General features: G+C 45.3%; 1 protein-coding gene across 2 annotated transcripts in view; it reads left to right on the forward strand.

The window, feature by feature from the left end:
* LOC105504332 (neuron navigator 1) overlaps nucleotides 1-9,964 on the forward strand; it is an 80,478-nt gene extending 70,514 nt beyond the window's left edge. For both annotated transcript variants that reach the window (XM_011931747.1, XM_011931748.1), the window contains exons 21-27: nucleotides 382-617; nucleotides 1,460-1,614; nucleotides 1,760-1,831; nucleotides 2,322-2,518; nucleotides 2,997-3,115; nucleotides 6,455-6,652; nucleotides 9,048-9,964. In XM_011931747.1, coding sequence (XP_011787137.1) covers nucleotides 382-617; nucleotides 1,460-1,614; nucleotides 1,760-1,831; nucleotides 2,322-2,518; nucleotides 2,997-3,115; nucleotides 6,455-6,652; nucleotides 9,048-9,143 — 1,073 coding nt within the window. In that variant the 3' untranslated portion in view covers nucleotides 9,144-9,964. The remainder of the gene's footprint in view (nucleotides 1-381; nucleotides 618-1,459; nucleotides 1,615-1,759; nucleotides 1,832-2,321; nucleotides 2,519-2,996; nucleotides 3,116-6,454; nucleotides 6,653-9,047) is intronic.
* Nucleotides 9,965-18,281: the final 8,317 nt, after the last annotated feature.

An 18,281-nucleotide genomic window follows, 5' to 3' on the forward strand; every position in this document is an offset into this window, starting at 1 on the left:
GCATGAAGGCAGGGACAGGATCATCAAATAATCCATCATGCATTCATTCACCAAGAACTCACTGAGAAGGTATAATATGAAGATGCTTAAGTAATGTGAGATATAAAAAGATGAATAAGACCCAGTCCTAACTTTGGCTCCCAGGGAGACTTTTGCTAAGCCTAGGATTTTTACTTCGCTCCTCACCCCCAGCTCAGAGCATGTCCCTAAAAAGATTTAAGTTTTCAAAACTGGGGGTTAAGGGACTCTTATGGAACCACGGGGCAAGTGGCTCTGAGTTTCTTCAGGGGGCTCCTAGATGAAGAAAGAAAAGCCCTTTAGTATCCCTTGCTATCCTCAAGACCCTGGTCAAGACTCGTGCTTTCTGGGGTGGGGGTTCAGGTCTGAAGGAGAAATGCGTCGACAGCCTGGTGTTTGAGACGCTGATCCCCAAGCCGATGATGCAGCACTACATAAGCCTCCTGCTGAAGCACCGGCGCCTCGTCCTCTCGGGCCCCAGCGGCACGGGCAAGACCTACCTGACCAATCGCTTGGCCGAGTACCTGGTGGAGCGCTCTGGCCGTGAGGTCACGGAGGGCATCGTCAGCACCTTCAACATGCACCAGCAGTCTTGCAAGGTGGCTGCCCCCCGACACCCCCGTCAGCCTTTGTTCATGCCTCAGCCTTCCCCAAGACCTTTCCGTAGCCCCTTCCTGCCTCATTGTTCCCTTTTCCTCATCTCTGCCTTCATCTTTCTTCTCCTCTTCTGTGTTCATTTCCTTCCCTCTCTGTCTATCCCCTTTTCCAGTCTTCTCCTTTCCCTCCCCACAATTTCTTTCCAACCTCTTGCCCTTAACTTGTTTCTCCACACTTTCCCTTGCCTTTGTGGAGAAAGGCTTTCCTCTCCACACTTTTCGTGCTTTGTGCACCTTCCTCCTCGGTTAGTCATTGATGAAACTGCATCCTCCTCATTTCTACCCCACTCTCTGCCAGCCCCGTCAATCCATCCCTTCTCTTTTGTTCTCTTCCTTCTACTTCTCTTCTCAGTATTACTCTCTGGCCTTGGCCTTTCTGGGAAGAAGCACTCGGAATTAAATGGTACATACTGTACCCTCCCCTGCCAAAACTGATGTCTCTTGAGCACACCCTAATACTAGGGAGTTGGTTCAAATCTTTGCTCTTACCAGCTGGGGGAGGCATGCCCATTAACAGTAGTCCATGGTACCCGTGAAAATCCACCAAGGAAATAGCATATGTCCTCCACCTTTGGGGAAATTTGGGGCTGCTGCTTAAGAGGGTTGCTTTAGAGGCTTTGGAACCACTGCTTATCACTGTGGTAATCTGATTCTATAATCAAATTTCCAAGGAACTAAAGGCCCCAGGGGAATCTAGATAGTAAAACTTCTTCAAAATCCTGATTTCCGAGGCTGATCCAGCTGCTTATTCCCAAGTGTGGACCCACAGCCTTCTTTTATTCCAGGATCTGCAACTGTATCTTTCCAACCTGGCCAACCAGATAGACCGGGAAACAGGAATTGGGGATGTGCCCCTGGTGATCCTATTGGATGACCTGAGTGAAGCAGGCTCCATCAGTGAGTTGGTCAATGGGGCCCTCACCTGCAAGTATCATAAATGGTAAGTAAGCTGGGGTCAAGACAAAACTCACTGAAGGGGGAGGAGGGAGAACCCCGTCCAGGACAACCTATGAGTTGTGTGCACGTGGCAGAAAGCAAGTGTGAAGGCAAGTCTAAGTGAATCTTTTTCCCCTTTCTCCCTGCAGTCCCTATATTATAGGTACCACCAATCAGCCTGTAAAAATGACACCCAACCATGGCTTGCACTTGAGCTTCAGGTAAGAACTCTGGCTCTGGATGAACCTTCTGACCCTATCCAAGAGTCTTCAATCCTGGACTCTGGCCAGAAGGCAGTAGATAGGAGAAGGAAAGAGACGTATCCAGAGCTTTTTGGGCTGGAAAGAGAAAGTAGATGTATTTGTCATGTCAGTTTCAAGGTGGAGGAGGACACTTGAGGATGCAAAGGAGAGAAAGGACTGCAAAGCTAAGAGAGAGCCAGGTAGGTTGCTCTAAGCAGAATTAGGAAATTCTCTACCCGCACACGCTGATCTGGGTCAGTGACGTCAGAAGGTTATCTGAAGAGGGCTACCGATTTGAGAATCAGCTCTACCACCCCAGGGCTGCTGCCCTGAGTTCAGATGTCCCCACTATTACTTGAAAAGAAACCGAGTAGGCATTAGTGAGAAGGAGGGATGAACTGGCAGGGGCTGAACCCTGACAATGTCCCCATTGCCACTCTGACCCCACTTTCCCCATCCTTGGTGGCAGGATGTTGACCTTCTCCAACAACGTGGAGCCAGCCAATGGCTTCCTGGTTCGTTACCTGAGGAGGAAGCTGGTAGAGTCAGACAGCGACATCAATGCCAACAAGGAAGAGCTGCTTCGGGTGCTCGACTGGGTACCCAAGCTGTGGTATCATCTCCACACCTTCCTTGAGAAGCACAGCACCTCAGACTTCCTCATCGGTACTGGGGTCCAGCTTCCCCCTGGGGGTCAGGAGGTGGCTTCCCTTTTCCACTGTACCACCTGGAGGGATGCTCCCTTTCCTTCCTGGATGCTTCAGCATGTAAAGGAGCTGCAAGCCTTGTGGCTTCAGACTTAGAACCACTTAACAAGCCTTCCCAACACAGCACCACTTCAATCACCAGAAAGCTAACTCCTCTCCCTGTTTTTTTTCCAAAATTAACAGAAAAAAAAGGAGGGCACATATGTAGGAGGGAATTAAACAGCTTTCCTCACTCCCTTATCTCACGTCTACCTTGTGAAGCAGGACTTATGAGATTGCCATCTAGGCAGTCAGCACCCACTAGTCTTGACAACTCTAAATTTCCTTTAATCCTTTGGCTGTCAGACCCCTCTGTCTGGTACTAAGGAGTAAAAGAGGCACAAAACTGGGAAGATCTAGGTTCCCAGCCGTCTTCATGGCCTCATCCTCTTCCCTAGGCCCTTGCTTCTTTCTGTCCTGTCCCATTGGCATTGAGGACTTCCGGACCTGGTTCATTGACCTGTGGAACAACTCTATCATTCCCTATTTACAGGAAGGAGCTAAGGATGGGATCAAGGTGAGCCCTACCCTCTTCACTCAAACCTCAAGATCAGGCTGTCCTACCTAACAAAGTAGAAATGTTTCTTTAATGTTAGGCATGGGACTACTGAGATTAGTTAGGTTCTCTTTCTACCAGGTGAAGCAAGGCACTAGATAGACTAAGCTGCTTTCCTGCCTCCACCTGCCATTCAGCAAATGGCACAATGACCACTGCCTCTGGGGCCATCTCTCTAGCCCTAGGCCTTCTGGCTCTAAGTCCAATTTAAACCACTCTCTAGGAGTCAGAGCACACAGAAAAATAATTGAGCTAAGAATTAAGTAAAACGCTAATTAAAAAAAAAAAAAAAAACCTTAGTTTAGCTACTTACTAACTACTAAGTATGTTATATTGACCAAGTTACTTTTTAAATATCCTCATATGTAAAAAAAAAAAAAAAAAAGGAGGTATCACCTTCTGCTCTACCTAAATCACTGGAGTCTTTTGAAGACAAAACAAAATATGTAAAAAGATTTTTAAAAGTTAGAATAAGGAGGCCGGGCACAGTGGCTCACGCCTGTAATCCCAGCACTTTGGGAGGCCGAGGCAGGTGGATCACGAGGTCAGGAGATCAAGACCATCCTGGTGAGACCTTGTCTCTACTAAAAATAGGAAAAATTAGCCAGGCTAATTTTTTTTGTGGTCTCAGCTACTCGGGAGGCTGAGGCAGGAGAATGGCGTGAACCCAGGAGGCGGAGCTTGCAGTGAGCTGAGATGGCGCCACGGCACTCCAGCCTGGGCAACAGAGCAAGACTCTGTCTCAAAAAAAAGAGTTAGAATAAGGCCAGGCCCAGTAGCTCTCGCCTGTAATCCCAGCATTTCAGAAGGCTGAGGCGAGAGGACTACTTGAGCCCAGGAGCTTGGGCAACATGGAAGACCCTGTCACTACGGAAAATAAAAAAAATTAGCCAGGCTTGGTGGTGCACACGTGTAGTCCAGCTACTCTGGAGGGTGAGGCCAGAAGATCACTTGAGCCCAGGATATATAGGCTATAGTGAGCCATGTTCTCATCATTATACTCCAGCCTGGGCAACAGAGTGAGACCCTGTCTCAAAAAAAAATGACAATTAAAATTAAAAGTTAGAATAAAAACTTAGTGCAAAAGAAACATGTCCTTTTTTTTTAAACCACCTCAGTTTTCTTACCTGTAAATTAGAGTATAATGATCACTAAAGTCCATTTCAGCACTAATAAACTGTGATGTAATTGTTAGACCCAACTGGTCATATATTATCTGTAAAAGTAATTTGTTATTGAGATAGGTGTCTCCTGGTGATACAGTAAATTTCTGAAGATGCTGTCAGACTGATGCCAGAAATCATTATTTCATTTATAAATTATGTTATTTTAAGGAAATGTTGCATTATTATTAATAGCTTTTCAATTTAAAAGCATCTTCACACAGATAACATTTGTTTTCAAGAAAGTAAAAAATATTTAAGTATTATGACTAAAGTGGAAAAATTTCCTACTTGAAAAATGAAATTGCAGGGTCATAAGATTTGTGCATGTTAAGTTTTAATGCAACCTAGGCATCCATCAGTAGATGAATGGATAAAGAAAATGTGGTATATATACACATGATGGAAAATTATTCAGTTGTAAAAAAGAAGGAAATTCAAAGCCAGGCATGATGATGCATGCCTGTAGTCCCAGCAGCTACTCTGGAAGCTGAGGCCAGAGGATCTCTTGAGACCAGGAGTTAAAGTCTAGCCTAGGCAACATAGCGAGACCTTGTCTCTTAAAAAAAAGTGGGGTGGTTGGGGGATGGGGAAGAAATTCTGTCATTTACAATAACATAGATAAACCTGGAGGACATTAGGTTAAGTGAAATAAGGCAGGCATAGAAAGACAAATACTGTATGATCTCACTTATACATGGAATCTAATGAAGTCAAACTCAGAGCAGCAGAAAGTAGAATGATGGTTACCAGAGGCTGGGCATGGGGGTAAGTGGACAGTAGTGTTTGAGGAGATGTTAGTCAAAGGATACAAAATTTCAGTTAAACAGGAGGAATAAGTTCAAGAGATATATTATACAATATGGTGACTATAGTTAATAACAATGTATCATAAACTTGAAAATCACTAAGAGAAAAGTTTCTATTTACTTTTTTGAGATGGAATTTCACTCTTATGCCCAGGCTGGAGTGCAGTGGCGCAATTTCGGCCCCCTGCAACCTTCACCTCCTGGGTTTAAGCGATTCTCCTGCCTCAGCCTTCCAAGTAGCTGGGATTAACAGGTGTGAGCTACCACACCCGGCCGCATGGCCGAGAATAGATTTTAAGTGTTCTCACCACACACAAAAAAATATGTGAGGTAAAAGCCAGGCGCAGTGGCTCACGCCTGTTAATCCCAGCACTTTGGGAGGCCGAGGCAGGTGGATCATCTGAGGTCAGGAGTTCAAGACCAATCTGACCAACATGATGAAACCCCGTCTCTACTACATACAAAACATTAGCCCAGTGCATGTGGCGGATGCCTGTAATCCCAGCTAGTTGGGAGGCTGAAGCAGGAGAATCGCTTGAACCCAGGAGGCGGAGATTGCAGTGAGCCAAAATTGAACCATTGCACTCCAGCCTGGGGAATAAGAGCAAAACTCCCTCTGGGAAAAAAATATATGTGAGGTAATACATATGTTAATTAGCTTGATTTAGCCATCCCACAGCAAATACATATTTCATAACATCATGTTATACATCATAAATGCATATAATTTTTGTTGATTAAAAAATAAAATAAATTGAAAAAATAAAAATTAAATTTTTTTAAAGTTTTAATACAATCTGCTAAATTGTCCTCCAAAATTATCTTACAATTTATACCAACTTATTTCCTTGTTTGGAAACTCAGGAAAACTCCACAGAAAGCAGAGCCTCAAGGATTTACATTTGAGGAAGTGCTTTTTTTTTTTTTTTTTTTTTTTTGAGGCAGTCTTGCTCTGTCATCCAGGCTAGAGTGCAGTGGCTCACTGCAACCTCCACAGGTTCAAGTGATTCTCCTGCCTCAGCCTCCCGAGTAGGTAGGATTATACAGGCCCACACTGCCACGCTTGGCTAATTTTTTTTTTATTTTTTATTTTTAGTAGAAACAGGGTTTCACCACGTTGTCCAGGCTGGTCTCGAACTTCTGACCTCAAGTGATCTGCCCGCCTTGGCCTCCCTAAGTGCTGGGATTACAGGCATGAGCCACTGTGCCCGGCCAGGAAGTGCACATTTTTAAGGAGCATATTTTTTGTAGGAACTACCAAGAGACTGCATAAACAAGCCTCTAATCTGTGAATTCCCCACAGTAATCATATTTCACCTTCTTTCCAGGTCCACGGACAGAAAGCTGCTTGGGAGGACCCAGTAGAATGGGTCCGAGACACACTTCCCTGGCCATCAGCCCAACAGGACCAATCAAAGCTGTACCACCTGCCCCCACCCACCGTGGGCCCTCACAGCATTGCCTCACCTCCTGAAGATAGGACAGTCAAAGATAGCACGCCTAGTTCTCTGGACTCAGATCCTCTGGTGAGTAGAAGCCATTCTAGAGTAAAAATAAGACTATTATAGAACTGAATTATTGACCAGCAGGGTGGCTCACACCTGTAATCTCAGCACTTTGAGAGGCCGAGGTAGGAGGATTGTTTGAGTTCAAAACCAGCCTGGGCAACATAATGAGACCCTGCCTGTATTTTTTTTTTTTTTTTTTGAGACAGAGTCTCGCTCTGTCGCCCAGTCTGGAATGCAGTGGCGCGATCTCGGCTCACTGCAAGCTCCGCCTCCCGGGTTTACGCCATTCTCCTGCCTCAGCCTCCCAAGTAGCTGGGACTACAGGCGCCCGCCACCTCGCCCGGCTAGTTTTTTGTATTTTTTAGTAGAGACGGGGTTTCACCATGTAGACCAGGATGGTCTCGATCTCCTGACCTCGTGATCCGCCCGTCTCGGCCTCCCAAAGTGCTGGGATTACAGGCTTGAGCCACCGCGCCCGGCCAAGACCCTGCCTGTATTTCAAAAAAGAAAAAATAAGTTTAAAAAACCCCTGAATTCTTCACACTTCTCATGCATATACTGATGGGGGCCTGGAGAGTAAAGAGTGAGTACTAGCAAGGCCAGGACCAGGCTGAGGCCAGTGAGGAGCTCTGAATATCGGAATCTGGGGTTATAAAGATCATATGCTTGAGACCTGGCTTAAGCTAAATAATCATCCCAGCAAGATGTATTCTAGCAAAGACCCACATGTCAGGTAGATCCCATGATGTAGGAATACAAACCAAAGAAGTAGAGCAGTAGTGCACACTAGCACTCTCTCTACTTCTGCTTCTCCTCTGACGCTATCCTGAAGACTACTTCAGCTAAATGAGTTCATGTACCAGTTATCATTGAAGCAATCATCATTGCCTTTTCACAAACCACTCTAAACTCTGAGCTCTTCATCACTGAGAAACCAAGAATCAGACCCACGATCTAGATTTTTTTTTTATTTTTGGAGACAGAGTCTTGCTCTTTCATCTAGGCTGGAATGCAATGATGATATCAAAGCTCACTGCCACCTCAAACTCCTAGGCTCATAGGCTCGAGTCATCCTCCCACTTGGGCTTCAGCATCCTGAGTAGCTGGGACTATACTTGTGTGCCACCACGCCTGGCTATCAGGGGAACCCACCCCCGATAGTCAACATGGGTTCTTTTCTATTTCCCTAAGCGTCGGCTGGTCTGAGAAATAAAGGGAAAGAGTACAAAAGAGAGAAATTTTAAAGCTGGGTGTCCAGGGAAGACATCACATGTCGGCAGGTTCCGTAATGCCCCCCTTAGCCATAAAACCAGCAAGTTTTTATTAGCGATTTTCACAAGGGGAGGAAGTGCACGAATAGGGTGTGGGTCACAGAGATCACATGCTTCACAAGATAATAAAATATCACAAAGCAAATGGAGGCAGGGAGAGAGATCACAGGACCATGGGGCGAAATTAAAATTGCTAATGAAGTTTCCGGCACGCATTGTCATTGATAACATCTTATCAGGAGACAGGGTTTGAGAGCAGATAACTGGTCTGACCAAAATTTATTAGGCGGGAATTTCCTCGTCCTAATAAGCCTGGGAGCGCCATGGGAGACCAGGGCTTATTTCATCCCTTTGTCTATGACCATAAAAGACAGCCGCCCCCAAAGCGGCCATTTTAGAGGCCTACCCTTAGGGGCGCATTCTCTTTCTCAGGGATGTTCCTTGCTGAAAAAAGAATTCAGCCATATTTCTCCTATTTGCTTTTGAAAGAAGAGAAATATGGCTCATTCTGCCCGGCTCACCAGCAGTCAGAATTTAATCTCCCTTGTTCCCTGAACATTGCTGTTATCCTGTTCTTTTTTCAAGGTGCCCAGATTTCATATTGTTCAAACACACATGCTCTACAAACAATTTGTGCAATTAACGCAATCATCACAGGGTCCTGAGGCGACATACATCCTCCTCAGCTTACGAAGATGATGGAATTAAGAGATTAAAGACAGGCATAGGAAATCACAGGGGTATTGATTGGGGAAGTGATAAGTGTCCATGAAATGTTCACAATTTTATGTTCAGAGATTGCAGTAAAGACAGGTGTAAGAAATTATAAAAGTATTAATTTGGGGAACTAATAAATGTCCATGAAATCTTCACAATTTATATTCTGCCATGGCTTCAGCCAGTCCCTCCGTTCGGGGTCCCTGACTTCCCACAACATCTGGCCGATTTTCTTTTCTTTTCTTATCTTTTTTGTTGTAGAGACAGGGTCTCTCTTTGTTTTCAAGGCTGGTCGCAAACTCCTGGCTTCAAGCTATCCTTCCACCTTGGCCTCCCAAAGTGTTGGGATTTTGTTGTTGTTTCCCTTCTGTGGGCAGGACCCAGAGTCCCAACTCTCATAAATCCATCTTTTTGCCCCTCTTTAGATGGCCATGCTGCTGAAACTTCAAGAAGCTGCCAACTACATTGAGTCTCCAGATCGAGAAACCATCCTGGACCCCAACCTCCAGGCAACACTTTAAGGGTTCGGCAATCACTGTCACCCCCGGACAGCAGAACGCTGGCATCAGCTATCTCAGCTCCTCCTCTCCCCTCTCCTCTTTCAGAGCACTGGCTCTCCAGCCCCAGGAGGAGAACAGGAGGGAGGAGGAGATGAAAGAGGAGGGACAGGTTCTTGGTGCTGTACCTTTGAAAACTTCCTAGTAAGGAATGGTGGGGTGGCGTTTGGGAGCTTGTGCCCCCTAAACACATATACTGGCCTCCTCTAATGACTTTGGGGAAAAGATGATTCTGGGTCTTTCCCTCGACTTCTTGTTTCAATTACAAACTCCTGGGCTTTCTGGGGAGGGGTTCAGAAAACATCAAAACACTGCAGCAGTTCCTAAATGATTCTTACAAGCAACCCTGAGAGAGACAGTCATGTGAGGGGATCTGGGGGAGGCAGGAAGCTCCCCAGATTTTCTCACAGACCCTTCCCAATTCCATCACCACTGCCAACAACTCCTCCCCAGAGATCTGGCTGGAGCCCAGAAAAAGAAGCATGTGGTTTAAAAAATGTTCAAATCAATCTGTAAAAGGTAAAAATGAAAAACAAAAACAAGCAAACAATGGAAAAGATGAAGCTGGAGAGAGAGGAACCAGTTGCCATGGTAGAAAGACAGCTGCCCGCTCCTGCCCTCTGGATGACATAGGGGACATCAACAAGACGGCTGCCAACCTGAGAAGTCACCAAACCACAAAAATAACCTTACAGCCTTCAGAGAAAGACTACCAGCTCTGTCTTTCTACCCTCTAATTTAACATGCATGAGAGTCAATAAACCCTTTTTTATTTTTGTTTTTTATTTTGTTTTCATTTTTTTCTCCTGTTTGCCTATTTATTTTTTCCTTTTCCCTTTTTTTTTTTTTCTTTATCCATTTTTCCATTTCCTCACATGTCCACGAGATGCTTGGGTTGCTTTTCCAGGGGCTAGTTTGGCTTTTCCAAGTGGGTTTTCTTTGGAGAATCTGATGCCATATAATTGGCATGACACCTGCCATGCCAATATCTTTGGCATCCATGGGGCTTATATGAGACATGAAGCATTGGCTTGGAAGTAGAGGGAGAAGAGGAACCCAGTTCCCTTGACTTCCGTTTTGAGAAAGCACATGTTCTGCTAGGTAGCTCAATTGCCAGCCTCTGTCATGAGAGGGTATAGCCTCATCTTGATAGAAGAGCTACTCTGAGCTTTATCATGGACCAGAGGAAAACCAGGAAATTGAAAACATTCCTCTGTCTTGTGGCCAGTTTGGCCTTTCACTGCACTATTCTGATGGTGCCTGACTGAATCAAAATATCCTAGCTGGCTCTTACTATTTTTCACAAGTGAGTATTCACATTTAAGAGACTGAATATCCACGTGAGATCATCCCAATCAGAATATAAGACTCAAGGAGTTTGACTTGGTGGCCAATACCTGCCTTCCAAAGAGATCCTACCTTTGCAGATTTGCTCCTCTGCCATTGCCTCGAAGGTCTGGCAATCCCTCTTCTTTCATTTGACAAGTACTTACTGAGTACTCACTATGTACAAATCATTAGGTTAACACACACATACACACACACACACACACACACACACACACACACACAAGACTTGGGCCCTTAAGTTTACAGTTCAATAGGAAGTGTTAACCTCCATTAAGCTACACCCCCTTGTTATCTAGACCTTCGGGATCATCTAAGAAATGTAGCTGAAACCCAAGGAGCCAGCTAGAAAGAAGCTTTTGATTAGATGTACAATTCATTGGGGACAGAAGATCTGGGATCAAGTAAGATGGCACCAGAAGGACTATGGAATCTTGCTTGTCAGGAGTGGGCAAGTCTACTTCCTGCCATTTCTGAAAGCCCCGTGGGACCAGCTTCCTGGCTGAGCTGCCTGGTAGGCTGAAGCTTCAGGACTCTGCAGATCAGGGATATGTGATGAGCACCGGCCTAAGTGTTTGCTCTTCAGATTCCTAAGCAGCACAAGACTTTATTAGAATCTATAGGCATACCAGCCTAGATCACTCTGTTCCACCCAACGGAGGAGTAGATGCATCTGACTCTTCATGTCGGTATATTTTCATTTAGGTCCAAAAGATGGTCCAGGCTGCCCCTCACAAAAGCTTCTGCATTCACGTGGTAAGCTCCCAGGGATGACAGGGTTCTGTATGATGGAGACTATTATTGCTATTGCTGCTAATTCCATGAGCTGTGAAGATCCCTAACCAACTCAGCTGTAACATATGCAATTCTGTGGTGGGAAGAGGCTGTGTGTCCAAGGATGGTGCTGAAATCACTGCCTTAAGGTCTCTGCTGTGCAGAATGAGGAGGCCCCGGAGCTGGCTGTTCTAACTTAGAAGGAAGAGAAGGCTGGATGGGCCTGCTAGGGATCTAGGTCTCTTCTAAACCCTATCCTAAGCTCCAGTTCCATGGCAAGGCTCAGACTTCGCTTCACTCTATTTTCTGGTGCTGCCCAGCCAGTGCCTTCTGCCATGGATGTTACTAGCTACTTGAGAAAAAGGAGAGGGGAGAACCCCTTCTTTCGTTCCAACTGCCTCCAACCCCAAAGGGATTCTTGGCTCTCTGGTAACCAGGGATACCACCGTGAATTTTATTTGGATCCTCAGCAGGTTGATTCTGGAGGCCTCATGCTATGACTTTTTATTTCTCTTCCTGGGATCCACCACCCTCTACTCTCAGCTGACTGCTGCATTTAGCCCAGGTCTCCAATTGCTTTCCTCCAGAAAGTGTGTTCCCATCTGGTGAGGTGGTATTGAAGCCTTGGCTTTCCCTCTGGAGCCTGGGACCCTGTTTACAGTTGCACATCTGGGCCCCTCACTGTGGGGATCGATCATTCTCATGAAGGAATCACGGTTATGTGGCAACTGCAGAAGGCTGAGCCTCCTCATGGTGCTATAACCCCTTGAGACACTCATCCAGACTTCTCTGAAGCAGAAAACCTGAGCTCCCCACTCACTGCCCTAGAATTTACGGCAAGGAGCAAATCCACAGCATTCTCTCCCACCTATGTCCTGCTTCTTGGTTGAGCCTACTGGGATCCCTCAGAAAAGAAACACTGGGTCCCATAGCTAAATTCTCAACCCCCAGGCACCTTCAGAAGAATCCAGCCTAATACTGGAATTTGTGCTATTATCTTCCTCTCCAGCCCCCCAACTCCATCCCTCACCACAGTTGGCTAGGAAATGACATGAGTTCAATATCTAATGTCAACCATTGGGGAGAGCCACAACTCCAGGAGAGGTTCCTGAGCTGAGTCCCTTAATTTCTGGATGAAGAAGATCAACAAGTTTTGTCCAATGTACTTGTTTCTCAGACCTTGCCTAGGCACTAAAAATAAAATACTAGGTCATTGGAGGCTAATTTGGGGCCTGATGTCTGTGTGTGTGTGTGTGTGTGTGTCTCCCTCTCTCACACACACAAGAGCAGTATACTGTTGCTGTTTCCTACCTTCTGAGGCTTCAAAGTATTTTTTAAAATCTATGCTTTGTGGCAGCTCTACGGTGCTTATCTCTGTCTTTGTGTCAATCCTTAAGTACCTGTGTCTTTTTCATGTCTAACCATTGGGAAGGGAGAGGCTGGCAGGGAAGACGAATCTGCTACAAGTCCATGGGAAGACCCTACAATGAAATCCTTATTGGTTGGTATACTGTTTTGGTCTTGAATTGCCAACCTTCCAGCTGATCTATCCATACTCCTTAAGTACTAAAGACAAAAATAGAGGGCTTTTTTTTTCCTTCTTAATGTCTTGCCTTCTGGTTTTCCTGGTTTGCAAGACTAAGTGTACCTAATCTCACCATCTCTTCACTTCTAGCTCCCTAAAACAAGGGTCACACTACTCCGAGGGATAACCCCTTACAGTGGTCTGAGGAGTAACTATTTCCTAAAAGAGTAGGAAGAGAGAAATGGTACCCTGCTGCTTCTCACAGACACCTCACATCCTCACTTGGGATGGCATCCACATAGAAATCCCACATTTAGGTAAAATTTGCCTGACTGAAGGGGACTCAGTCCTCCAAATCAGGATCAAGGAGGTATCTACGTGAGATCTTAAGAACTCTTTATTGCCATTAGTTGGAGAGGGTGGGGGAATTGTCCTAATCACACATCTATCACAGGGAATAAGTGCTGAAGTTACCCAGATCACCAAGTGCGGCTCCTCATCATACTTTATTTTTGCTTTCCTTATTCCTTGGCACTGACTAAGCTAAAGTTAAGAAGCAGACTTCATAAGCCAACCCCTGTGATGGGATGGGAAAATGGGCTTTTGCAGAGGGTTTTTTAATAGAGATGGATTTACTACTCACAAGTTCTGGTTCATGGCTCCACAGAGAAGGCCATAGTAATAAAATGATCTTACAAACACTGTTCCCCAAAGGCCAAAGCCTGAAGATATTGTCTCTTATAATCCAATCAGCCTTATATTTTAATGAGTCCTGAATCAACCTGATTATGGATATATGGTGCCACCAACTTGACACTCCCCACTGCCTAGGGTACATGGGTGCATGTCTGCTCAGCCTAGCCTTGGAAGCAAGCACTGCCGGCCACAGATCCTGGGAAAGGTGGTAGTAACCTGGAAGATGTTGTAGCCTTGAAGGTAGAATACCTATGAAAATGCCAAAGCTGCAGGGACACGAAGACAGTTGAAAATTCAACCTATGTGTACTAGATCCTTCCAGTTTGATGGTTTGGTCATTCTTCATGATTATACCATGGAGAATTTTCTGTGACAAGGGTGGTCATGGAATTAAGTGAGTGATCCCCTGGTTTCTCATTCCTTAAAGCAGTGGTTCTCAAAGTATGGCACAAGACCAGCAGTATCAGCAGCATTTGGAAACTTGTTAGAAACAAAATTATCAATCCCATCCCAGATCTGCTGAATCAGAAACTCTAGTGAGAGGACCCAGCAATCCATATTTTAATAAACCCTCCTGGTGATTCTTATGCACACTAAATTCAACTATTTTAAAGGGAAAGCCCTTTAGAGTATTGGAGTTCCCACACCGAGAGGCTTTGGGGCCCAAAATAACAAGGTTCTAGGTTGTAATTCAGACTTTAACATTAATTTCAAAGTCACCTTTCTCATGCTTCCTTGTGTTTCTGTTTTTCCATTTATTTTAACAAAGAAAGGTATGTGTGCTTTTGGGTGGAAGTTAGGAGAATGTTTGCATCTTTCCTAGTTGAACACAACCTTCAGAGAAAAACCTTATGCCTTGGAAATTACTAGCTGGCACACTAAAGGGCTTCAACAAGGAAAGCATTTGGAGGTCTCTTCCAGATTGCTCTTCTGCCGAATTATTTATATCTATTCTGAGGTGATTATGTAATAGGATGGAAGAAGTTTTAAAAAAAAAATCGAATGTGTATTTCCATGACAACGTGTTCTCCCAGCAACATCCCTCTCCTTTATTTGAGTTATAAAGGGCACTGCTGGGCCTGAGAACTGGGCCAGAACCTCCTTCTGTACGGCAGCTAACAGTGTAGGGCTTCAGTATCCCAGGAAGGCCCCTTATTCACACTCCACTCAGCTCATAGGAGAGTCTTGCGTAATGAAGACACAGCCCTGAGCACTTCAGTCCTTGTGCTCCTCCTCTCTTTTCCCCATAGCAGGACCTGGATACGGAAGTACTCAGCCAAGGTGATAGAATAAAATCATATTTTGTTGTTGTTTTTTTTGTTTGTTTTTGGTTTTTTTTGGAGAAGGAGTCTTGCTTTGTCACCCAGGCTGAAGTCCAGTGGCACTATCTCGGCTCATTGCAACCTCCGCCTCCCAGGTTTAAGCGATTCTCCTGCCTCAGCCTCCTGAGTAGCTGGGATTACAGACGTGCGCCACCATGCCCAGCTAATTTTTGTATTTTTAGTAGAGACAGAGTTTTGCCTTGTTGGCCAGGCTGGTCTCGATCTCCTGACCTCAGGTGATCCGCCTGCCTTAGCCTCCCCAAGTGCTGGGATTACACGCATGAGCCACAGCGCCCTGCCAAATAAGATCCTTTTTTAGAAAAATTTGAAAAAGCTTCATATCTTTACAAACTCACAAAGTAGCTGATTGGGCCATGGGGGAGATGAGGCTTTTTAGAACTGGTTTTGTTTCAAGTTTGTCAATTTTCCGTGTGTGAGAACTTGGGCAGAGCACAAAGAAACATACAGTGCTAGTAATAGGTCTCCTGAGCTCTGGAACTAAGTGTTTGGAGGAGGACTAAAGCACGAGGGAGGTGAGTACAAAATAATTCCACTAAAATCACCTCCTCAGTCCCCCGAAGGCTGATGGTGGATCCTCTGGCCATCTCCTGTGGGTTCTTCCTGCTTTGCCATTTCTCTATGCCTGAAGACACGAAGATGATATCAAGGCAGAGCTCCCATATCGCAGCCAGTCTCTGGGCCACTGCTGTGCAGTGGCTCCCACTTTCTAATGCTTTTTTGTTTTTGCTTTTTCTAACAAAACAATCTTTTTTTAAAATGAATTCCAACCCCTGCTAGCTTCCTTCCCCGCCTCCATACTGTTTTAGGCAGCACCGTTTATGTGACAGAGTCTGTGTTTCTCAAATGCATGGTGTTCCTCAGGTGGAGAGTGGGCAGAAGTTTTTGCAACACTTTTTTTTTAAGTTATTGGGTGCAAAATCCCAGACCAGGATATGTGTATGTCTGTGTGTTTATGTTTTTTCTTATTTGACCCTCCCCTCGTTCAACCTACCCCCTTTTATATCTAATGTAGAAAAAGCGAAACTGAATCTGGAAAGCAAATTGTTGTATATAGTTGCGGTAACAATCATGAAAAGAGAGCTGGGCTGTCCCCTTAGTAATTCATTTTAGATAACACATTATTTAAAAATAAAATTCATGCCAGAGCCAGCTGAAGAGGCCTTCCTTCATCACCACTGAGGCCATCCCATCTGGGCCCTCTGTCCTTCTGGCATGTCTCCTCCCAGCAAGATTCATCTGTTCAATGCCATTTGCGTTTCAATAAAGTTATCTCCTGTATTGTCTACTGGTTCTCTAGCTCCCTCTCTGCCTGGTTTCTGTCTCCATTTATCTTGTGGCCCATTCCTTGATTGGCAAGGCCAGACTGCTTGTGGTCATTTGCCTAAACCAGAAGTAACCGGAAATCCTAAGCTAGAGTCTCCTCACTCCCTTGGTTGGGGGTGGGAGGAACCCCTGCTCACACATTATGGACATAGAATCCTTCACCAGAACTGAAAACATCCAGCCCAAACGTCAAGGCTCTGGAGTCCTCCATCTGGGTTGCTGCACTGTTTGAAAACATACCACCCTCTGGGCTTTGCTAAATGTTCTTCTTGGGGTAAAAGTGAACTGACCTATTAGAAGCTGTTGTAATCAAGTTAAGCTTCTCTTGGCCACTTCAAGAAGGTAAATAAGTCTTGCTATTCCCCATTGCAGAATTGAAGGGTCCAAGAAGTAATCTTTTCCCTATGAAATTGCAGTAACGTAACTCATCTGTGCCCTCTTAACATGGGAGGTGACAAGTGTGTTGAGAACTCTCTTCCAGCTAGTTGCAGTGGGTGTACCTGTAGTTCTAGCTACTCTGGAGGCTGAAGTGGGAAGATCACCTGTCCAGCCTGGGCAATAAAGCAAGACCCCCCCCAACTCAAAAACAAATAAAGAAATAAATAATTGAGAAAGCCTTCTTTTGAAATAATCTTCTGATGAGATGACTTAATCCCTGATTGTTACCAGTCTAGCATCCACAGTCTTAGAAGTGACCTAGGAATTGGTAACTGGTTTCTTTTGCCATGTAAGAATGAATTCACTTGATAAGCGTTCCTGGGAACCATTTTGAAGGCACATAACCTGAACATCTCACTAAAAGATACCTGTTCCTGTTTGCTCTAGAACCTCCCATTCCAATGACATTCTATCCTTTCTGCCACTACATGCTTGCCATTCTGCCCTGAATTTTTTTTTTAATTTTAATTTTTTTAATAGACAGAGTCTCTATATACTTGCCCAGACAGGAATGCAGTAGCTATTCACAGGCGTGATGACAACACACTCACACTACAGCCTGGAACTCCTGGGCTCAAGTGATCCTCCTGCCTTGGCTTACATCTTGCTTTTTTTTTCTTCTTTTTTTTTTTTTTTCTGAGACAAGATGTCACTGTCGCCCAGGCTGGAGTGCAGTGGCACAATCACTGCTCACTGCAGCCTCGTCCTCCTGGGCTCAAGTGATCTTCCCAACTCCACCTCCCGAATATCTGGGACTATAGGGCTCACGCCACCACGCCTGGGCAATTTCTGTATTTTTTTGTAGAGACGAAGTCTCGCTATATTGCCCAGGCTGTTCTCGAACTCCTGGGCTCAAGCAATCCTCCCGCCTCGGCCTCCCAAAGTGCTAGGATTAGAGGCGTGAGCCACTGCGTCTGGCCACACGCCGCATTTTTAACGCCTCTCTGGAGCGCTCATCCTCTCCACCTGTTCCACTATTTAGGCACGGCTCTGCAACGTGGGCCATTTCCTACGACCAGCCGCTGACAACCGTATCATCAAACTGCTCTTGTTCTCGCACGCTTAAATGTCCAGCCATAACTTCTCAGGGTAAACAAAATGTATACATTTTCAACAAATAGGATTCATTCTCACATAGTCACCTTCAGGTTGGGCTCATCTACGCTGGAAAACCAAGGGACTGGGCCGTGGTTTTCCCACTTCCACTTCCCAGTTTGCTTTAGCTTATTTTCCCCCGCTTTGGATTCCTAAGGCTAAGATGAAGAGAGTCACTTGAGCCAACTTTTTTTCAGTGTTTAGAGGGAAAAGATTGCGGTTTAAAATAGGAGCTGTTTGTGACCCAGACCCCTCTCCTTAAAGCCCTCTACATCCATTCCTATCCCGCCTCCTCTCTCCTAACACCTGAAAGATGCATGAATATAAAGTCATATATCATGAACTTTATTCCAAACGAGATTTCTAACTTACTGTGCAACTTTAGGAAAGCCCCTTAACCTGTCTAGGGCTCAGTTTTCACGTAAATCCAGTGATCCTTGCAGAGAAAGGTGCAGTTCTCGTTCAGGCAGCAGGAGGCGCTGTCTCTGGAGGCTTAGATTCATTCCCCGCCCTCCGCCCGCTCCCGCCCGCCTCTGGTGCGCAGGCGCGGCTTCGCGGATT

The sequence above is a fragment of the Colobus angolensis genome, unplaced genomic scaffold, assembly GCF_000951035.1.
Source record: "Colobus angolensis palliatus isolate OR3802 unplaced genomic scaffold, Cang.pa_1.0 Scaffold91, whole genome shotgun sequence".
NCBI lineage: Eukaryota > Metazoa > Chordata > Mammalia > Primates > Cercopithecidae > Colobus > Colobus angolensis.